The following is a 24339-nucleotide window of genomic DNA, read 5'->3' on the forward strand; positions in this document are numbered from 1 at the left end:
ACAGCTATATGGACACTCAATCATTACGGTATTTTTTATTGGTAAATTTACAAACATATATAATTATAAATAGACTTGAAACTTGTATCTCATTATGGTGTATGGTGAAATAAGTATACCCAGTTATAATTGTAATGGCTTAGCTGATAATAACAAAAGAAGAACAATATTTACATGGCTCAAAGAGAAGGAATATAATATATATTGTATACAGGAAACTCATTCAACAATTCGAGATGAAGTAGCGTGGAAAAAAGAATGGGGGGGGGGGGGGAAATATACTTCTCCCATGGGCAAAGAAATTCAAAAGGGGTGATGATATTAATTTATAGTAATTTCGATCCGAATGTGCAAATTATCCAAATAGATACACAAGGTAGATGGATTATTTTAAATATGTTATTGGACCATAAACAGATATGGCTCATTAACCTTTACGGACCAAATAATGATGATCCACAATTCTTTGACAATATATATAATAAATTATCAACCCTGCAAGCAATTCAAGACAATATTATTATGGTGGGGGATTATAATACTGTTTTAAATAGCTCAATGGACCGTAAAGGAAATCACACCACAAACAAATCACCCACATGCTCTTAAGGAAATTGTGAATGTCATGGATACATTAGAACTAGTAGATATATGGAGGCTTAAATATACTGATCTAGTGAGATATACATGGCGGAGACTGAATCAAGCTAGTCGTCTTGACTTCTTTCATATCTCATTCTCGTTGGCACCAAAAGTAAAAAAAAGTGTTGATAGGGGACAGAATGCGGTCGGACCATCATATAATAGGCATATACATTACTCTTACTGAATTTCCACCTGGGCGAGGATATTGGAAATTTAATCAAAGCCTATTGGACCATAATTTACTTATAATTAGAACAAAGGAATTTATAACTGACTTTTTCCAACATAACATAGGTACAGCGAATCCCCTTATTGTATGGGACACCTTTAAATGTGCCTTTAGAGGCCATGCAATTCAGTACTCATCTCGAAAACAAAAGCAATTTAGGTCAAAAGAGTTTATACTAAGAAAGGAAATAGAAAGTCTAACAGAACAGATAGATGGCAATAAAAACTAACATAGAGGCTCAGAATAAATTAGAGGAAAAACAAAAAGAAATGGAGAAACTTATTCAAGAAAGATCAAGTGTAATATATTATAAAAATAAAGCAAACTGGATGGAATATGGGGAAAAATGCACAAAATTCTTTTTTAATCTTCAACATAGGAATGCTACCAAAAATAACTTAATGAAACTGGTTACAATTGACGGAGTCACCCATAATTCACCAAATGATATTTTGAAGGAAGAAACAAAAGTACTTTAAGCATATGTTTTCTTTTCAGTCGCCTCCATCTCCTCTAACTGAAGCTAATTGTAGAGATTATTTTTCTATTGATAATGTCAAATTAACAGCCACACAGAAAGACTCATGTGAAGGTGAAATTACAGAGGAGGAACTTCTGGATGCAATTAAAGACTTTATGTCTGGGAAAACTCCAGGGATGGATGGCATACAAGTCGAGGTATACCAAACCTTTTTTGATATACTAAGAGGACCGTTATTAGCATGTTTTAACCACTCCTATGTAAATGGTAAATTATCTGACACTCAAGAAGAAGGTCTGAAAAAATCCAGAAAATCACATTGTAGGATTATTAATGAATTTATTTGCAAATTATGGTGGAAAATAAGTATTTGGTCAATAACAAAACACACTGTTGCTGGTATTTTGGCCCATTCCTCCATGCAGATCTCCTCTAGAGCAGTGATGTTTTGGGGCTGTCGCTGGGCAACACGGACTTTCAACTCCCTCCAAAGATTTTCTATGGGGTTGAGATCTGGAGACTGGCTAGGCCACTCCAGGACCTTGAAATGCTTCTTACGAAGCCACTCCATTGCCCGGGCGGTGTGTTTGGGATCATTGTCATGCTGAAAGACCCAGCCATGTTTCATCTTCAATGCCCTTTCTGATGGAAGGAGGTTTTCACTCAAAATCTCACGATACATGGCCCCATTCATTCTTTCCTTTACACGGATCAGTCGTCCTGGTCCCTTTGTAGAAAAACAGCCCCAAAGCATGATGTTTCCACCCCCATGCTTCACAGTAGGTATGGTGTTCTTTGGATGCAGCTCAGCATTCTTTGTCCTCCAAACACGACAAGTTGAGTTCTTACCAAAAAGTTCTATTTTGGTTTCATCTGACCATATGACATTCTCCCAATCCTCTTCTGGATCATCCAAATGCACTCTAGCAAACTTCAGACGGGCCTGGACATGTACTGGCTTAAGCAGGGGGACACGTCTGGCACTGCAGGATTTGAGTCCCTGGCGGCGTAGTGTGTTACTGATGGTAGGCTTTGTTACTTTGGTCCCAGCTCTCTGAGATCTTGCGTGGAGCCCCAGATCGAGGGAGATTATCAGTGGTCTTGTATGTCTTCCATTTCCTAATAATTGCTCCCACAGTTGATTTCTTCAAACCAAGCTGCTTACCTATTGCAGATGCAGTCTTCCCAGCCTGGTGCAGGTCTACAATTTTGTTTCTGGTGTCCTTTGACAGCTCTTTGGTCTTGGCCATAGTGGAGTTTGGAGTGTGACTGTTTGAGGTTGTGGACAGGTGTCTTTTATACTGATAACAAGTTCAAACAGGTGCCATTAATACAGGTAACGAGTGGAGGACAGTGGAGCCTCTTAAAGAAGAAGTTACAGGTCTGTGAGAGCCAGAAATCTTGCTTGTTTGTAGGTGACCAAATACTTATTTTCCACCATAATTTGCAAATAAATTCATTAAAAATCCTACAATGTGATTTTCTGGATATTCTTTTCTCAATTTGTCTGTCATAGTTGACGTGTACCTATGATGAAAATTACAGGCCTCTCTTATCTTTTTAAGTGGGAGAACTTGCACAATTGGTGGCTGACTAAATACTTTTTTCCCCCACTGTATATATAAATGCCTGGAGCATTTCAATTTTGGAGAATCTCTTATAAAATGGGTCAAAATCATGTATAGTAACCCTAGGTGTAAAATAGTAAATAATGGCTATTTCTCAGAAAGTTTTAAACTGTCAAGAGGAGTGAAACAAGGTTGTCCACTATCGGCATATCTATTTATTGTGGCCATCGAGATGTTAGCTATTAAAATCAGATCCAATAATAATATCAGAGGATTAGAAATCCAGGGCTTAAAAACAAAGGTGTCATTGTACGCTGATGATTCATGTTTTCTTTTAAATCCACAACTAGAATCCCTCCACAGCCTCATAGAGGATCTAGATACATTTTCTAACCTATCTGGATTACAACCAAATTATGACAAATGTACTATATTACGTATTGGATCACTAAACAATACAATTATTACATTACCATGTAGTTTACCAATAAAATGGTCTGATGGTGATGTGGATATACTCGGAATACATATCCCAAAGGAAATAAATGATCTCACTTCAATACATTTTAATAGAAAGTTAGCAAAAATAGTTAAGATCTTACTACCATGGTAAGGAAAATACCTGTCAATTTGTGGAAAAATCACCCTGATTAACTCTTTAGTATTATCCCAGTTTACCTATTTGCTTATGGTCTTGCCTACGCCTAGCGAACAGTTTTTTAAATTATATGAGAAAAAAATATTCAATTTTATTTGGAACGGCAAGCCAGACAAAATTAAAAGGGCATATTTATATAATGAATATGAATTCGGAGGACAGAAATGATTAAATATTAAAGCATTAGACCCATCACTAAAAGCTTCAGTCATACAAAAGTTATACTTAAATCCGAACTGGTTCTCAAGCAAATTAGTAAGATTGTCTCACCCAATGTTCAAGAAAGGCCTTTTTCCCTTTATTCAGATTACAACAACCCATTTGCAGTTATTTGAAAAGGAAATAATCTCCCAAATATCACTATTTCTAAAACAAGCCATAGAAAGATGGTTGCAATTTCAATTTAATCCTCCAGAAACGACAGAACAAATAATGCAACAAATATTGTGGTTAAATTCAAATATACTAATTGACAAAAAACCTTTATTTTTCGACAGAATGTTTAAAAAAGGTATAATCTTCGTAAATGATATCATCGGTAGGACTGGTGGAGTTATGTCGCACATGCAGCTAACAAAAACATATGGAAATGTCTGCTCAACCCAAAATTACAACCAAATAATTGCAGCCTTACCGCAAAAGTGGAAGAGGAAAGTGGAAGGGGGAGAAAGTAAGGAACTTGTCTGTCAGCCTTGCATTAAAGAACATAATTGGTTAAGGAAAACTGTGATAAATAAAAAAGTATATCAGTTTCACTTAAGGACCAAAGGATTGACAGCCGTCCCATATAGATTGCAAAATAGTTGGTAAGAGATTTTTGACGTACCGATCCCATGGCATAGTGTTTATGAACTGACACGCAAAATGACACCGGATTCAAAAATTAGAATCTTTCAATTTAAATTATTATATAAAATTCTTGCTACCAATAGAATGTTATTTATATGGGGGATACAATCTTCCCAGCTCTGCAGATTTTGCTGTGAAGAGACAGAATCATTAGATCATTTGTTTTAGTTCTGTCCATTTGTAGCTTGTTTTTGGACACAGGTCCAGGAATGGCTAAAGGATTGCAATATTTACCTGGAGCTAACCTTGCAGATAGCATTACTGGGTGATCTGAAAAGTCATAGTCAATCAATCAATAATATAATAATACTTTTAGCAAAAATGTTTTTTTTAAATTCACAATCTGTAGAAGCAATGAGAATAGAAAGGTTCAGAACTTCTGTAAAACATCACAGTACGGTTGAAATATATATGGCAAATAGAAATCCTATATGGATGGTGTTAAGAGATAGATGGGAGGTATTGAATAGAGTTGAAGGATGGGAATAATAACAAATAACAACAAATAATAACAAAGATAGCTAATAATGTAAGCATACTGTGTCCATAATAAGTATATACAGTGGGGAGAACAAGTATTTGATACACTGCCGATTTTCCAGGTTTTCCTACTTACAAAGCATGTAGAGGTCTGTAATTTTTAATCATAGGTACACTTCAACTGTGAGAGATGGAATATAAAACAAAAATCCAGAAAATCACATTGTATGAGTTTTAAGTAATTAATTTGTATTTTATTGCATGACATAAGTATTTGATACATCAGAAAAGCAGAACTTAATATTTGGTACAGAAACCTTTGTTTGCAATTACAGAGATCATACGTTTCCTGTAGGTCTTGGCCAGGTTTGCACACACTGCAGCAGGGATTTTGGCCCACTCCTCCATTCAGACCTCCAGATCCTTCAGGTTTTGGGGCTGTTGCTGGGCAATACGGACTTTCAGCTCCCTCCAAAGATTTTCTATTGGGTTCAGGTCTGGAGACTGGCTAGGCCACTCCAGGACCTAGAGATGCTTCTTACGGAGCCACTCCTTAGTTGCCCTGGCTGTGTGTTTCGGGTCGTTGTCATGCTGGAAGACCCAGCCATGACCCATCTTCAATGCTCTTACTGAGGGAAGGAGGTTGTTGGCCAAGATCTCGCGATACATGGCCCCATCCATCCTCCCCTCAATACGGTGCAGTCGTCCTGTCCCCTTTGCAGAAAAGCATCCCCAAAGAATGATGTTTCCACCTCCATGCTTCACGGTTGGGATGGTGTTCTTGGGGTTGTACTCATCCTTCTTCTTCCTCCAAACACGGCGAGTGGAGTTTAGACCAAAAAGCTCTATTTTTGTCTCATCAGACCACATGACCTTCTCCCATTCCTCCTCTGGATCATCCAGATGGTCCTTGGCAAACTTCAGACGGGCCTGGACATGCGCTGGCTTGAGCAGGGGGACCTTGCGTGTGCTGCAGGATTTTAATCCATGACGGCGTAGTGTGTTACTAATGGTTTTCTTTGAGACTGTGGTCCCAGCTCTCTTCAGGTCATTGACCAGGTCCTGCCGTGTAGTTCTGGGCTGATCCCTCACCTTCCTCATGATCATTGATGCCCCACGAGGTGAGATCTTGCATGGAGCCCCAGACTGAGGATGATTGACCGTCATCTTGAACTTCTTCCATTTTCTAATAATTGCGCCAACAGTTGTTGCCTTCTCACCAAGCTGCTTGCCTATTGTCCTGTAGCCCATCCCAGCCTTGTGCAGGTCTACAATTTTATCCCTGATGTCCTTACACAGCTCTCTGGTCTTGGCCATTGTGGAGAGGTAACAAGTTCAAACAGGTGCAGTTAATACAGGTAATGAGTGGAGAACAGGAGGGCTTCTGAAAGAAAAACTAACATGTCTGTGAGAGCCGGAATTCTTACTGGTTGGTAGGTGATCAAATACGTATGTCATGCAATAAAATGCAAATTAATTACTTAAAAATCATACAATGTGATTTTCTGGATTTTTGTTTTAGATTCCGTCTCTCACAGTTGAAGTGTACCTATGATAAAAATTACAGACCTCTACATGCTTTGTAAGTAGGAAAACCTGCAAAATCGGCAGTATATCAAATACTTGTTCTCCCCACTGTATATAATGAGGTTTATACACTTCTACTTCAATGTTACACTTCAGTGTTAATATATAACTAAAATATAAAACTTGGTAACAAAAATATATAATTGAATGACAACAGTGCATAGTGAGAGTGAGCGAAGTATGACTGGAGGACGAGGGCCTCCTGGAGATCAGGGGGTTTAGTGAAGTCTGGAGACCAGCTCTGTGGGACAGACATCAGGGTGAGACATCCCCAAAAGACCCCAATAACGAACCTCTGTGGGCCCGGGGCTAATGAGCACCTGTGATCGAGGCGAGGGTGTGTGTGTGTGTGTGTATGCTTGTGCATCCTTCCGTGCGTGTGTGCTTGCCGGTGTACAGGAGTGTGTGTGTGTGTGTGTGCTTCTCACTTTAATTACGCCGTGTGTATAATCCCGTTAGCTGGTGGCTAACCTCTGAGAGGCTAATAACAAAGGACCAGTGGGAGAAGGCATGCTCCATTACAGTGTGGAATCCCCTCTCCACTCAGGCCACTAAGAGCCACTCAGCAGACACAATGAGATTAGGGCTCTAAACCTGTGGAACACAGAGGAACACTGGGCCTGTGGCATGTGCTAAGCCCTCCCTCGCTGAGAGGAGAAATGACATTCTTTAGCCAGAGAAGAAAAACACACTAGGGGATAATGACATAGATGTAGAGTGGACAGAATGGACTGGGAAAATGGCACGGTTTAGTTTAAGTGCAGGGAAAAAGACTTTGGGCTAAGAAATCGAAAAAATAGAACGTACTGGAGAAATGATAGCCGTTGAGTGTAAGTGCAGGGAACCTGGATTAATTAAGTTTTGTCATTATAGCACATGGAAATGACTCTGGGCTAATGTCATACTGTAGAACTAGACTATATAGAATAGACTGGAAATGACACATTCCTTGATTAATAAAGCCCAGGGGGAAAGACAATGGACTAATCTCTATTGGACTAATCTCTACGATACTTAGTGGGCCAGCCTATATGGCTAGCTAATTGAATGGCTGCTGTGTTCTTAGCAACAGAGTAGAATGAGATAATGTGATGTGGTAAGCAACAAAGGACTGAACATTCTAAAATATGTAGATAACCCCAAGAAGGCTGTTCAACTGGCTATCCTGCTATGTAGTTCTGTATTGTGATGTCCATCTATGTTCTAACAGGTTTTGCACAGTCACATGCAATGGCACAATGAAACACAGATTGAATTGAAAACACAAGAACTGGATTGACTGACACCACTTTGATTTCATCTCATGTGGTCATGAAGGAAAAGAGACGAGGGGGGGACTGAAATATTTCTGTCTATTTTAGTCTCCCCCCCCTCTCCTTCTTCTCTCTCTCCTCCTCACCAATAATAGAGCCAGACACATGTTTGTGATAAAAGTCCACCACATCCAGGGGAGTCCCACAGACAGAAGCATTACAAGTAGGTACAGCACTGTACACCCCAGACCTCCTCTAGCCCCTCTATCTGCCTTTGGGCAAACACCTGGGCCTTCTCCATAGGAACAGAGACGGAGGGTGGTGTGTGTGTGAGGGGATTGTGCAGACTGGCAGAGATGGGCTTTGCTGTGGCTCCTCTCAGGGATTTTACATTCTTAGATAAAGCACCCCAGTCCCACGCCCTCTCCCCTCTCCCTCCTTCTGTGTATGGCCTGAGGTGGCAGGAGACGACACACACACACACACACACACACCACTAATCAGTGTCCCATATGGCACCCTTTTCCCTATTTAGTGCACTAAATAGGGTGCCATTTAGGACACAACAATAGTCTGTGTGGCATCCACTCTTTTACGTCATAGATATTTCTCTTTGAGTATCTGGTCACAGACACCACTTAAGATACTAAACAGTGCTTCCTCTAGATTGGGTGTAAACAAACATTTCGTGCTGCAATCTACCTAAAGCCTTTTTCATGATGACATTCTTCTGACCCAAGAGGTACAGGAAGTGACACAGTATTTATTGCCAGAGGCTGATCCCTGTCTGGCCATGACCCATGAGGAATTAGCCACAAAACACTGCTCTGCTCTATATATGTATACAGTACAGGTGTGGGTCTCCAAGACAATAATTATTTAACATTGGTTTAAATACTATATCAATGTACATAGTAAGGTATTTATTTATGGGACTTGCAATGAAAATGTAAAATCCTACAGGAGTACCCTGATATGCCGATCTTCATACATTCTTACGAGACGACCATCAGAATGATCTTCCAACAGTAACAAGACTATCTCTACACAACACTGGTTTCCATATGACATAACATTTGTAAAGACAGCCTTTTCCAGAGGCTTGACTGTGTCACACACACTCCTCTATATCAGTCACTCTATCTGTCCCCCACTCTTATACACACATGCCTACATGTCAGTCAGCTATATGAAAGACAGTCATTCATTGATATGGTAGACATCCATAGAGGAGGGCCCCAGTGACTCCTAAATGTGCATGAGGGGTATGCTGTATGTTCATTAGTCCTGTGTGTGTGTGCTTGAAGGCCAGTTTGAAATGCAGTCTCTCAGGTGCGGCCTGTTTGCGTAGCAGATGAAAGGTCAGGGGGACCTGAGGGAGTTCCTCTGTTTCTCCTTTTTTTCTGACATTGGAGTATTTTACTGAGGAAAACACACATTTACACATCTCAGTGGACATGCACGCACACACACACCTCAGAGAGAACCCCAGCCATTAACCGTGAGGGCCTCACGTACACAGTGGGATCTGTGTTTAGCCATGTTTAGCCGTGTTTAGCGCTCCATTTGGGGCCAGATAAATCAGCCGCTGTCTGAGAGAAGCCTCCATTACTGGAACGAGGGGCCCCAGACCGGCCTGTCAGTCAAAACTAAAGCGTCCCACCTCCTGCTTTTGAACTGCTAATTACAGAGAGCCTCCGCTCAACTCAAACTCAGCTCCCAGACAGCTAGCGCTGCGGCCAGCTAGGTTAGCGCGCTAATGCTAACACGGAGGCCATTTTACCTGAGATAAATGCTGGGCAAATATTTATTGAAACGGCTTGCCGGGCTTTCCCCCTCACTGAGCCCACCCTCCTTCCCCTCTGCATCCTCCCTTCCAGAAACATATTTCCAGGTCCAGAGTGACAGCAGTGTGCCTTCACTCGGAGAACAACAGCAGAGGAGAAAAACAGGAATGCTAAGGCTAGGCTAAAATAGCCCTCTGGCTAACCTCTCCATACCTGCCACAGATTAATCAAACAGAGAGTTAAAGGGAGAGCCAGGATGAACTATAAACCGTGGGGCCAGGATGAGTAATGGCTTTTTAAGTAGTGAGAATGAAAAGTGGAGGAAACAGACACCTCTGGCCAGCTCACATACACATTACAGAGCAGGCCGCATCTGGCCTTCATGAATAAAATATAGGAGGAAGAGATGAGGAAAGAATGAACAAAGGAAATATTATCCCCTTGTATATGGATGTACACCAGACCAGAAAAATCACACAGGCCTCTCACAGTATCTCTCTGTTCTCTGGATGACAAACAACACGCACAAATGCTTTCTTAAAGTCACAAACACATTAATTAGGGGACGTCCCCTAACCGACAGCCCAGCCTGACCACAGATAAGATGCAGAATATTTACCAATCTGACATTCGACGATGCTGTTCTTAGTTCATCCAAAGTACACATGTACCTCATCTACCACTTGCTGAGTCTCTGGGTCCACAGACTACTTTCTTGGTATCCATAATATTAGGCAAGTTTGTCATTTGAGTGTACTATCCCTGACTAAGCACAATAAGACACGTAGCTAAAACAAAACTTTAACCCCCCTGTCCTCGTCATTTACAAACACATTTGGCATGTCAAAAGACTAAGACTCATGACTGACACAACCCCTGTGAGTAATAAACCCTAACTAAAGCACTGAGCTAGTGAGAACCACCATAGCTCACAGACCTTCAGAAGGGCCATATAACCCATACCCACCCAAAGATATGAATAATTAATTTGATGCGTGCATCACTCTTCCCAGTAGCCCGTCGATAGCGTCCATTATGGGGTGCGTGTATACATTACAGCACGTATAGAGTGTCAGAAACTTCCCGAATCCACAGTGGGTGGCAGGCGCTAGCGGGAAGCGGCAGCAGGAAGGGATGGACTGACTGACACTGGAGCACATTAGAAAGACTAGAGAGTCATACTGTATAGAGAGAATCACTCAGGGTTCTAGTAATGCTAAGGGACAGGCAGCAGCGCTGGGTCAGCATCTACAAGCATTAACGAAATAAAGAGACACTGATATATTAATAGCATTAGCTGGCACTGTGACATGCAGTGCATTTAGACTGATATCTGCTATGAACAGCATTGTCAAAATGACAGAAACAAAAATGAATGCAATTAATACAATGCAATTCTAAAGACTTAGTACTTGGTGGCAAAACCCTTGTTGGCAATCACAGAGGTCATACGTTTCTTGTAGTTTCTTGTAGTTGGCCACCAGGTTTGCACACATCTCAGGAGGGATTTTGTTCCACTCCTCTTTGCAGATCTTCTCCAAGTCATTAAGGTTTCGAGGCTGACGTTTGGCAACTCGAACCTTCAGCTCCCTCCATAGATTTTCTATGGGATTAAGGTCTGGAGACTGGCTAGGCCACTCCAGGACCTTAATGTGCTTCTTCTTGAGCCACTCCTTTGTTGCCTTGGCCGTGTGTTTTGGGTCATTGTCATGCTGGAATACCCATCCACGACCCATTGTCAATGCCCTGGCTGAGGAAAGGAGGTTCTCACCCAAGATTTGACGGTACATGGCCCCGTCCATCGTCCCTTTGATGCGGTGAAGTTGTCCTGTCCCCTTAGCAGAAAAACACCCCCAAAGCATAATGTTTCCACCTCCATGTTTGACGGTGGGGATGGTGTTCTTGGGGTCATAGGCAGCATTCCTCCTCCTCCAAACACGGCGAGTTGAGTTGATACCAAAGAGCTTGATTTTGGTCTCATCTGACCACAACACTTTCACCCAGTTCTCCTCTGAATCATTCAGATGTTCATTGGCAAACTTCAGACGTGTATATGCCCTGTATATGTGCTTTCTTGAGCAGCGGGACCTTGCGGGCGCTGCAGGATTTCAGTCCTTCACGGCGTAGTGTGTTACCAATTGTTTTCTTGGTGACTATGGTCCCAGCTGCCTTGAGATCATTGACAAGATCCTCCCGTGTAGTTCTGGGCTGATTCCTCACCGTTCTCATGATCATTGCAACTCCACGAGGTGAGATCTTGCATGGAGCCCCAGGCCGAGGGAGATTGACAGGTCTTTTGTGTTTCTTCCATTTGCGAATAATCGCACCAACTGTTGTCACCTTCTCACCAAGCTGCTTGGCGATGGTCTTGTAGCCCATTCCAGCCTTGTGTAGGTCTGCAATCTTGTCCCTGACATCCTTGGAGAGCTCTTTGGTCTTGGCCACGGTGGACAGTTTGGAATCTGATTGATTGATTGCTTCTGTGGACAGGTGTCTTTTATACAGGTAACAAACTGAGATTAGGAGCACTCCCTTTAAGAGTGTACTCATAGGCCAATTTGAACACTAAAAGGCTTTGCCTAAATTAAATTAAATCATCTATGCTATACACAAGGATATACAATGACATTTCAAATTCTTAATTCAATAAAACTCAAAACTTTTGAACGTAGTTATTATGACGTGCGCCCCGTAAGAAAGACATACAGTGGGGAAAAAAAGTATTTAGTCAGCCACCAATTGTGCAAGTTCTCCCACTTAAAAAGATGAGAGAGGCCTGTAATTTTCATCATAGGTACACGTCAACTATGACAGACAAATTGAGTAAAAAAAAATCCAGAAAATCACATTGTAGGATTTTTAATGAATTTATTTGCAAATTATGGTGGAAAATAAGTATTTGGTCACCTACAAACAAGCAAGATTTCTGGCTCTCACAGACCTGTAACTTCTTCTTTAAGAGGCTCCTCTGTCCTCCACTCGTTACCTATATTAATGGCACCTGTTTGAACTTGTTATCAGTATAAAAGACACCTGTCCACAACCTCAAACAGTCACACTCCAAACTCCACTATGGCCAAGACCAAAGAGCTGTCAAAGGACACCAGAAACAAAATTGTAGACCTGCACCAGGCTGGGAAGACTGAATCTGCAATAGGTAAGCAGATTGGTTTGAAGAAATCAACTGTGGGAGCAATTATTAGGAAATGGAAGACATACAAGACCACTGATAATCTCCCTCGATCTGGGGCTCCACGCAAGATCTCACCCCGTGGGGTCAAAATGATCACAAGAACGGTGAGCAAAAATCCCAGAACCACACGGGGGGACCTAGTGAATGACCTGCAGAGAGCTGGGACCAAAGTAACAAAGCCTACCATCAGTAACACACTACGCCGCCAGGGACTCAAATCCTGCAGTGCCAGACATGTCCCCCTGCTTAAGCCAGTACATGTCCAGGCCCGTCTGAAGTTTGCTCGAGTGCATTTGGATGATCCAGAAGAGGATTGGGAGAATGTCATATGGTCAGATGAAACCAAAATAGAACTTTTTGGTAAAAACTAAACTTGTCGTGTTTGAAGGACAAAGAATGCTGAGTTGCATCCAAAGAACACCATACCTACTGTGAAGCCTGGGGTGGAAACATCATGCTTTGGGGCTGTTTTTCTGCAAAGGGACCAGGACGACTGAATTTGTTATATACCTTGTGAAGACTTACAGAAAACGTTTGACCTGTGTCATTGCCAACAAAGGGTATATAACAAATTATTGAGAAACTTTTGTTATTGACCAAATACTTATTTTCCACCATAATTTGCAAATAAATTCATAAAAAATCCTACAATGTGATTTTCTGGATTTTTTTTCCTCATTTTGTCTGTCATAGTTGACGTGTACCTATGATGAAAATTACAGGCCTCTCATCTTTTTAAGTGGGAGAACTTGCACAATTGGTGGCTGACTAAATACTTTTTTCCCCCACTGTATGTCTACCGTAGAAGCATACGCAGGTTTCACACGTTTGTTATTATTGTTGTCCAATAAAAGTGGTACTGTCTATAGTCAGTGGCTCCATGTGTAGCAAGCAAGCAACGTGGGAGATCTCTAATCAATGCAAGATGGAATTCAAATTACAGAATTAAGATAGTTAAATGAGGAGGAGTAGGCTACAACGAGCAACCATCAGGTAGGCTGTTGTTTAATCTGCATGTAGTTGTTGTAGACCCTGACAGGAAGCGCAGTAAAATTGTCTCAATTAGTCTAGGTAGCGAGCTAGCTAGCTGGCTAACATAGCTGGCTATCTTAGCTAGCTTCTTTGCATCAATTTGATGCAGTCAAGACAGGCACTACCAGATGGAACGATAGACAACCTATGGCATCTACAAGCTAGAAATTATTTCAAATACCCATCCCTAATCATAGTAACCAAATGTAGCCTATTAATAGCTGGATATAGAGAAAAAAACATGCCAACCTAAAGGGCCTGCATGACCCCCAATGCATTTGCAAACTACACCATGTCCGGGCAAGTAGATTTCTGGCCAACTGGCCCAGTGAGAAAAAAAGTGAACGTTTGACCCTTCGCCGGCAACAAAACTTGAACACTGATCCCAGTTTGTAAGGTAAGTGTCCCTTTAAAACTGTACCAGTTTTGAACCTTGTGGTGTTGGGTATGAGTACACCTCGTAGTGGACCTTATGGGCAGTGTATCTACAGTGTGAGAGCTCTGCATGGTTCTACTCAGATAGGAGTAATGGTTAAGTACTGACACATTAAATATCTAATGATGTCACCCACTCCCAGAGCAGTAAGAGAGCTAATGAATAGCGTTAAAGAGTTCCTCACCAAACGAGCCCCTACTGTAAACAGTGACGGCAAGGGACCATCACTTTCAACGTCAGACAGTCTACACCACTCAAAACACACACGCGCGCTCACACACAGAACTAATACAGTAACCCACACACAGTTGGAACTCATCAGCCGACACACACATCAGACACTCACAATGGGAACTTCAAATCAAGGCAAACACACACACACACACACACACACACACACTATAATGACACCACAAACACACTGTCCCACACTCCCAACACACACTCTGAACCATACAGAGGTTTCTAATTAGGCTTCTTTGTTTAATCATCATTTGAAAAGGAAGGCTCCAGCATCAATTACCCTGGCCTCCGAACCTGAGAAAAATACTGAGTGAGAATGTACACACACACACACACACACACACACACACACAGAAAGAGAGAGAAACAAACGCTCCTACATTCTTATTACAGCCCATCTACCGAGTTAGTAAATAATAATAAAAATAATGTCTAATTTGGCGATAAGGCGCCCCTAGACGAGGACAGAGATAGATGGGTATGTATGTGTGTCTGTGCGCACGTATATGTCTTTGTGTTTTCGGTGTATGTGTGTGTGCGAGCAAGCATGCATCCGTCTTTGCGTATGTGTGTGTGCCTGCACAAGCACGTGTGTGTATGTTTGTGTATTCCTGTGTGTGTGGTCATGGCAGTATGTTTGTCTGCTATAAGTATACCATAGGGTGTGAGCTAGCACCTCAGTAGTAGCAGGAAGTGCATAAATCAGCAGTGTAGGCCCATCACTCTGTAAATCAACACTAGTGCACTCATTACTCTGTGTGTGTGTGTGTACAGTAGGTGTGTGTGTGTGTAGGTGTGTGTGTGTATAAATCACCATATGGTGTGAGGTAGGGAAAAATCAACACCTCACAAAAGTGAGGGGAGAGAGACTCTCCATCATGTTTCTAAATGCTATGTGCATGCCTGAGTGTCCTAGTCTAGTGTGTGTGTGTGTGTGTGTGTGTGTGTGTGTGTGTGTGTGTGTCTGACCTGGCGGTACGTGCCCTCCATCAGTGTGTCTAGGTTCTGCAGGGGGGCGGGGGTCTTGTCTTTGAAGCGGGTCAGGAGACGGCGTTGGATGGCTCTGAACTGGATCGCCCGCTCTGACAGGAGGTCCTGGTACTTCTCTGCACTCACACGCAGCTAAACGAACACACACACTGAATGTTGTTCTAACACTGCAGGCAAAAGCTGTACCTACAAACACAACTCATGAATGCGTGTGTGACAGTGTGTCTGTGTTCAATACATACCTCAAAGTGGTGGTCGACAGTCTCAAAGTACTCAGCCAGAGGTATAGGGCCTGCAAAGCTGTTTCTGAAGTCTTTGACTCCCTGCTTGGCAAAGTGGCGGTCGAAGCGCTGCACCAGCTCCTTAGCCACCAGCCAGATGTTCTCGAAACTCTCACTCTGGATACGGTAGCGCTCTGGAGAGGAGAGAAAGGGAGAGGGAGGTAGAGAAAGCTCAACTCCACATCAACCAAGTGCTAGAGGATGCTGCGTATGTGTGTACTCACGGGAGGTCTTGGAGGCCAGTACAGTGACTCTGGGCCCTGAGAGGAAGTGGAAGGCCAGAGCGTTTCCCTCCTTGTCCTCAGACTTCTCCAGAAAGTCTACAACACAGAGAGGGACATTCAGTGAGAACAATAGGAACTATAGAGTCCATTGGTTAAGGACACAGATATACATTGGTGTGAAAAAGTGTTTGCCCCCTTCCTGATTTGTTATTTGTTTGCATGTTTGTCACACTTGAATGTTTCAGATCATCAAACAAATTAAATATTAGTCAAAGATAACACAAGTAAACACAAAATGCAGTTTTGAAATGAAGGTTGTTATTATTAAGGGAAAACAAAATCCAAACCTACATGGCCCTGTGTGAAAAAGTGTTTGCCCCCCCCTGTTATAACCCAACTCATCTGTGGTTTATCACACCTGAGTTCAATTCCTCTAGCCACACCCAGGCCTGATTACTGCCACACCTGTTCTCAATCAAGGAATCACTTAAATAGGACCTGCCTGACAAAGTGAAGTAGACCAAAAGATCCTCAAAAGCTAGACATCATGCCGAGATCCAAGGAAATTCAGGAACAAATGAGAAAGAAAGTAATTGAGATCAGTCTGGAAAAGGTTATAAAGCCATTTCTAAAGCTTTGGGACTCCAGCGAACCACAGTGAGAGCCATTATCCACAAATGGCGAAAACATGGAACCGTGGTGAACCTTCCCAGGAGTGGCCGGCCGACCAAAATTACCCCAAGAGCGCAGCGACGACTCATCCAAGAGGTCACTAAAGACCCCACAACAACATCCAAAGAGCTGCAGGCCTCAGTTGCCTCAGTTAAGGTCAGTGTTCATGACTCCACCATAAGAAAGAGACTGGGCAAAAATGGCCTGCATGGCAGAGTTCCAAGACAAAAATCACTGCTGAGCAAAAAGAACATTAAGGCTCGTCTCATTTTTGCCAGAAAACACCTTGATGATCCCCAAGACCTTGGGAAAATACTCTGTGGACTGACGAGACAAAAGTTGAACTTTTTGGAAGGTGTGTGTCCCATTACATCTGGCGTAAAAGTAACACCGCATTTCAGAAAAAGAACATCATACCAACAGTAAAATATGGTGGTGGTAGTGTGATGGTCTGGGCCTGTTTTGCTGCTTCAGGACCTGGAAGACTTGCTGTGATAAATGGAACCATGAATTCTGCTGTCTACCAAAAAATCCTGAAGGAGAATGTCCGGCCATCTGTTTGTGACCTCAAGCTGAAGCGAACTTGGGTTCTGCAGCAGGACAATGATCCAAAACACACCAGCAAGTCCACCTCTGAATGGCTGAAGAAAAAGAAAATGAAGACTTTGGAGTGGCCTAGTAAAAGTCCTGACCTGAATCCTATTGAGATGCTGTGGCATGACCTTAAAAAGGCAGTTCATGCTCGAAAACCCTCCAATGTGGCTGAATTACAACAATTCTGCAAAGATGAGTGGGCCAAAATTCCTCCACAGCGCTGTAAAAGACTCATTGCAAGTTATCGCAAACGCTTGATTGCAGTTGTTGCTGCTAAGGGTGGCCCAACCAGTTATAAGGTTGTAGGGGGCAATCACTTTTTCACACAGGGCCATGTGGGTTTGGATTTTGTTTTCCCTTAATAACAACCTTCATTTCAAAAATGCATTTTGTCTTTACTTGTGTTATCTTTGACTAATATTTAAATTTGTTTGATGATCTGAAACATTTAAGTGTGACAAACATGCAAAAAAGTAAGAAATCAGGAAGGGGGCAAACACTTTTTCACACCACTGTATCTGTCTGATAATGGCACATAAATGAAAATGGTCCCCTGAAACACCACAATAACCAATTTTTCACACACAGACTTAACGTTCCCACGGACCGGTACAGTGGTGGGATGTCAGGCAGAGATACAGTATGGGCTCCCTACCACACACACTGTCTCTGAGCTTCTCAGGGGCCAGTATAGTGGGGTCTCCAGCGGTGGGATGTCAGACAGAGATATGGCAGCTTATCTCTCCTCAGGACGCCAGCCAAGGTGAACAGAGCACATCACATTGTTCTTTATCTGCCCACAGAGACACACGCACACTATCTTCATGCATCTAATCTGGGACAGGGGTCCTGTGTAGTAGGAGACGCCATGCCCAGCTCCAGATAATGACTGATAGTCAGAGCTGCTTCCCAGGGCTGAGACCTGCTCACCAACAGCAAGTAGACTAGATTCCCACTCACACTATCAACAGCATCAATACATACCACACACTCTCCATTCCAGGGCAAATACATGCCATTCACTTTCACGCAGTTGACACTATCGAAGACAAGCAGACTGAAAAATTAACCACTATCCTCACGGAACACCACTCTCTCTCTATCCCTGGGTGTACCGGGAACCAGTGGAGAACAGGCCATGTAGAGATCTATGGTACAGACCAGGTTCTGGGGTGCCTCAGGTAGATCTCTATGGTTTATTACCTGGGAAGACCTCGCTGAGGTTGACGGGCGGTTTGTTGGTATCCACGGTGATCTTGTACTTGGCGTTCTTGGAGGGGGAGGAGGGGCAGCAGACCAGACGGAGGGGCAGGGAGAACTTACACTGGGCCACCCTCGGGATGCCTGAGAGGAGAGCAGAGGAGAGTGAGGGTGAATGTGAGGAGGAGGTTTTGTGAAACGTGCAGCTCACAGGTCGCAGTGTGTGTGGTCTTTTAATGAATGTGTCAATGTGCTCTATCACGGTGTGTGTGGTTAAGACATGGCTGTGCTAGAACGGTTTATAGAATTCTCAAGAATTCTCTCTAATAGCTCAGACACACTGGTAGGATTGTCAAACGCTTGCCTGCCGACAGTACTTAGCACCTCTGAACAGAGTGTCGGCAGTCAATCTCTTTTGTGTTCACACAGCAAAGACCTTGAAGTCGTCAGCCACTCACCCTTGTTAAAATACTCCAAACTAGAAGGTGGCAGTAGCGTTGTTGGCAATGCATGTCTGTGTGTGTTGCTTACAGTATGGTTTCCAATGTTAGCTAGCTAGCTGCGCTAATGTTGCTATTTTTGTAGAAAGCCCTTGTTGATACTAGCCAGATGGTCACAGCTAGATAACTACCTAGCAAGATGACGAAGAAACAATTTAATTCACTCTGCATAATCCCATACTGCCAGTGCCTGCCCATAGCCAAATGTTTAGCTAACATTAGCATATTTGCTAGTTAGCACAACATAGCTAGCTAGCTAAGGACACTGCAGTAACTCGGCATCTTACACAGGCATTATAATGTCAATACTAGCTACAGTGGTTTGCATTTTGTCTGTGCACTTAGCTAGCTACCATCCCATAGCCTACATTGCATATGAAGTGTGACTGGCTCATGACATTTAACCATGGATGTAGGAAGAAAATCCCCTATTTTTTTCCTTTTTCTTGTCACTCCTGTTGGCTCCCCCACATGGGGGTTTGGGCACTCTGATTAGCTCAAAGTCAAGCTGTTGGCCACTGACGAGTATTGCGATTCTACACGCAGTCGGCACGTAGCAGGAACCGCTTTTGATATAGCAAGAGAAGGAACGGCCTCCCACTGTGATAAGTACATATCGGTAGTCTATCGGAAGTGAGATTATTGGTATTTCATGCTTAAGAGGTGTTCACTTTAAATATCCCCCAAGGCAAATTATCTCTGATAGAAAATCCCCTTAAAAACACTTTTCCTTTAGAAATGTCCTCTTAAAACCATCACATTCATTAACATGATTGAGATAATTTCATGCATATTCACTACACTGAAGCCAATCTGTGAGTGAGACTCAACACAAACATCTCAAATGACTGAGTTGTGGATGTTTTTGGAGGATCTCTGGTTAAGGGAACTGCTAAAACAGCACCGGGGAGCGTTACAGGCCGAGGTGGCCAACCATAACTCTTCCAGAGTTGGCTGACGATGCTGAGCTGGCCAGAACCCTGGCTGGAATAACAGAGAGAGACAGAGAGAGCGAGAGAGCGTTCTGGGGGGAATTCCCTTTTTTCTCTCTTTTCTATCCTTTCACAAGAGAGAAAAGAGAAATAGGGAAAGAGAGGGAAAGGGGATAAAGAGAGTGAGAGAGAGAGAAACAGGTAAAGAGAGTGAAAAAACAGAAAGGCCCAAATTTGGGACGGAGCGAGAGATGAATAGAAAGACAGATGGAAAGGGAACGAAAGTGAGAAAGAGTGTTCAAGCCAAGGCATAGTGCAAGAGTCGCTCACTCTCCAGGAAGAAGGCTGAGAGAGAGAGAGAGAGAGAGAGAATGAAGAAGTGTAGAGAAGAGAAAGCGCAGGGTCTTTTCCAGTAGCGGGCCAGGCCCATCGCTAGCCAGTGCAAGTATAATACCTTCCTGTTATGTCTGGCCAGGTAACCTAAGCCGTGTACTGTAGGGGCTTTACATCGCCCTGGCTCATGTAGCAGCAACCACTAACATAATAGGGCAACATCACAGCCCTAGGGACCCAGAGTATAGACAGGGTGTTCTCCCTGCCTCCCTCTCTTCAGTTATCCTTCCCTCGCTTCCTATTTTTCCCCTTTTCTTTTCACCCTCTCGCTTTCTTTCTTTGTCTCTCGGTCTCTCTAACTCTCTTTTTCTGTAGAGTAACCTGTAGACGTGGCTTTTTAAAAGCATCTTCAAACTGTGCAAACTCCTATTGAGGCTACTGAAGGGTGTCGAATCGAGAGGATGTTTGACCACAGTCACACTGTTGGCCCTTAGACTATTAGAATATTAAAGTGTTTGTTAAACGATCTTCAAATGTTTTCAATGTAAATGTCCTGCCATCAATGAGGGGTGTGGTCGAAAGAAAGAGGGAGGGGGTAGAGGGGACTGACTGAAGTTGAGGGAAAACACTGGAGGGAGAAAAGAAAGGAGTGAGAGGGAGGGAGGGAATGATAGTAAGAGAGAAGACGGAGACCAGAAAGAACTAGGGGAAACATTTTTCCCTTCTCAGGTTCCCAGCCGCCATTGACTAGTCGGCACTCTCTAAAGACAAACGATGTGTGTGTGTGGTTAGGAAGAGGGGGATGCCCTGCCTGTAAATCTAAACTGGTCCCACCTCTTCACACACTGTATCCCAGACACCCCCTGTGTATTCTCAGGCTGCCACGGCAGAGTTACGACCCTCACTCGCCACTGTGATTTACCTGCATGGGCCTTCTATGTTTATATGTCTCACCTGAGCTGTCATTGTTGCCCTATGTTGGCCAACTCCTGTTCTATACACCTGACCTCACCATGGGGTCACTGGTAGATATGAGGCCTATGAGGGTTTCTGTAGTAATTATGTGAGCAGGCTACTTTTCTCCAAAGTAGAATATAAATATCTTGTATATAAACATGTGCTGTCACTCATTCTCTCCAAATGGATAATGGAACTAGTCTGGAACTTCAGCAGCCTGATTTCACCAGCACTAGTCATACTGCATGATACCTCAATGAGTGTGTGTGTGAAGTCTCTCTGACCACTCTGTTTATTTGACCTCAGGGCGACCGTAAGGGATCACGTTCATTGTGCAGCTGCAATGATGTCATCGATGCGATGAAACGTCTGTGTGTGTGTGTCACAGGGAAGGTAGTTCTCTTAAAAGCACACTGATCAAAAGGGAGGACATCTACTGTATCACAGCACATATGAACAGACAGAGGCACGGACAGACAGAAATAAACACACGCTACTCAGAACTAGACACCCAACTATTTAGCTGTAATATGTAGTCTGTGTATATGTGTGTGGGAGCAAGTACATACAAGTGCATAAGTGTCTGCATGTGTATGTGGCGTGCCCATGTGTACAGTATGTGTAACCAAAAGTGTGTATGTGAAACTGTGTGTGTGTGTGCATGTCTCTCTCTAGCTATATCGTGTTACGGGGGAACATAAACAGTGGGCTGTGGGCTCTTCCTGTGCTTCCCAGGGCAGAGCCCAGTCTACTTACCTGCAGGGTTGAGTTCTTTCATATGGGCCAGCCGCAGAGCAGGAGAAACACAAACACAACACAGTCACTTTAGAGGGCCCTGGCCCAGGGCACGTAAACACTGGCGCCCACTCGTTCACTTTACACACACCCCGCCCCCTTTCACCCCCTCCCTTCATCCCTGCCTCGCTACTCCATCCCCCGCTTTAGTCTCTCCCCTCGTTTCCTCCCATCTCTCTTCCTCCTCCGTTCCACCGCTCTCGTCTCCCTGTTCTCTCCTCCCTCCCTCTCATCTCTCTTCCTCCTCCCTTCCACCGCTCTCATCTCCCTGTTCTCTCCTCCCTCCCTCTCATCTCTCTTCCTCCTCCGTTCCACCGCTCTCATCTCCCTGTTCTCTCCTCCCTCCCTCTCATCTCTCTTCCTCCTCCGTTCCACCGCTCTCATCTCCCTGTTCTCTCCTCCCTCCCGCTCATCTCTCTGGAAAGTGGAGTCCTCTCCTTGTGTATTTTCCTCTATCTGCACCAAATGAAGAACTGGACAGGTGAAAGTAGACTCCTGTTGATCGCAGAATGATGATGCCGACAAATAGAAGCCACTTTTTGAATCGTGATGCACCCCATCCGCACAGACGTCATCTCAGTCAGTCTATTTGATGAAATGTGTGCTCAGGAGTCAAAGGCTCTACCTTATACACAGACAGCAGGCTTGAGACTGACCATGGACAATGAGACAGACAGAATAACATAACAGACCTTCTAGGCTTAAGTACCAGACTGACAGAATACAGACAGTCTAAAAACAGAGACATCGACTACTGTAGCTACAGACGGCCAAGAATAACCAACAACCAGCCAAACACATTCAGCTTAACATCAATTCAGGAGACAAAATGGTTCTAGTCAGCAAAACACATTATCAGCCAGCTGTGGACTGATTAATTCTATAATGATTCAATTTTTTAAAAAGTGCACATTCTTCAAAAAATCATTCTACCAAACCGCTGTTATTGAAATAATCAATGACAAGCATTCAACTACACAATCACCTACACAGTAATTTGTCTGACACTGAGTGAAGTTAATTAAATGCTGGAGGACTCAAGGTGGTGCTGAATGCATTTCATTGACTGAGCAACGAGCTCCACACTGAATCATGAGCCACTGATTCCTCTAGCAGTCTAGCAGCACAGTCAATGAGGGCCAGATTGAGTATTAAAGTGCAGCAGGCCCCAGTGCTGTGCTTGTGTGTTTCACGCTTTGTTAGCGCTGATGAAAGCCATCCATCGCTCTCCCTCTCTCTTTTTCTCTCCCCCTCTCTCTCCCTCTGTTGGCTGGGTTTAGCCACACTGGCTGCCGAGGAGAGGAAAGGAGAGGAGCGGAAAGGAGAGGAGAGGAAAGGATAGCAGAGGAGAGCGGGGCAGAGATTTAGCACAGGTCAAATGGAGCAGAACACAGAATAAATATACAGATAGAGGGGAAATAGACAGAGAGAGATGTACGTACACACACACACACACACACACCCACACACACACACACACACACACACACAGAGACAGAGACAGAGACACACAGACAGACAGAGACACACAGACAGACAGAGGCTGGCGTGATTAAAAATGAATGTGAAATAATTGATTGAGACAGTGGATGGCCCCCAACATGGCCTTACTACATTAGATAGTGGACAGTGGGAGAGCACTACTGCAAATCCCTTTGATGGGCTCTAGGGAAAGGAGAGTAGACAGTAACAGAGAGTTGTGAGTTGTAATCGTTGCCTCTGGGTGCAGCGGCAGAAGGAGAGAACGCTCCCAGTATAGACTGCTGCATTCCTCCCATTCCAGCCAGGCATTCAGAGGAGAGGAGTGGAGGAGAGTGCTAATGAAGATTAACACTGCTCTGTCTAACACCTAGCCAGAGGGCTAACACATCCATACACACACTGATGCACAGAGAGAAATATAGTCCACTAAACACTGTCATATATCCACAGGTGTGTGTGTGTGTGTGTGTGTGTGTGTGTAGCCATCCCTCCTACCCCTGCTGTCAGTACATCTCCCCCCTCTCTCTCTCTCGCTCCCTTCTCTCTCAGTTACTGTGAGCCCTACCTGTGATCTAAGTAATGACCTACTGCACCAAAACACAGGGCAGCCGTCGTTGGAAGGCCTGTGAAAAACTCCAGACTCCTCTCTTTTCCACCCCCGCTATTTTTAGCATCACAATAAAAAAAATGCCTCGATATTTCCAAGCCATTTCACATTTAATGTGATTTCAGGGAACCTTTCCACAAGGAGCTGCCAACACAGACAGTCCAAGGGAAACAATAGTACAAATGGCGCTTTTTTGTGAGCCGCTTTTTTTTTTGAATCAAGTGAAATAATAAAAACCCATGACATTTTAATGTAAATAAAGAGGGGTTTTGTTGGTTAGAGGGGAGAGTAATGTCTTCCAGAAATACATACTGCCTGGAACCAGATGCCG

The 24339-nt window shown here is 43.5% G+C and overlaps 1 protein-coding gene across 1 annotated transcript in view; it reads right to left on the minus strand.

Annotated features, from left to right (window-relative positions):
- Positions 1–24339, minus strand: part of LOC311114437 (protein PTHB1-like) — a gene marked incomplete at its 5' end in the record, with an annotated part of 165235 nt that overhangs the window by 102311 nt on the left and 38585 nt on the right. Inside the window, 5 exon segments of the mRNA XM_084157191.1 lie at positions 15411–15563; positions 15674–15846; positions 15937–16032; positions 18406–18546; positions 21881–21895. Of these exon segments, the coding sequence (XP_084013317.1) occupies positions 15411–15563; positions 15674–15846; positions 15937–16032; positions 18406–18546; positions 21881–21895 (578 nt within the window).

This window comes from Coregonus lavaretus, assembly GCF_964263955.1.
Source record: "Coregonus lavaretus genome assembly, chromosome: 3".
NCBI lineage: Eukaryota > Metazoa > Chordata > Actinopteri > Salmoniformes > Salmonidae > Coregonus > Coregonus lavaretus.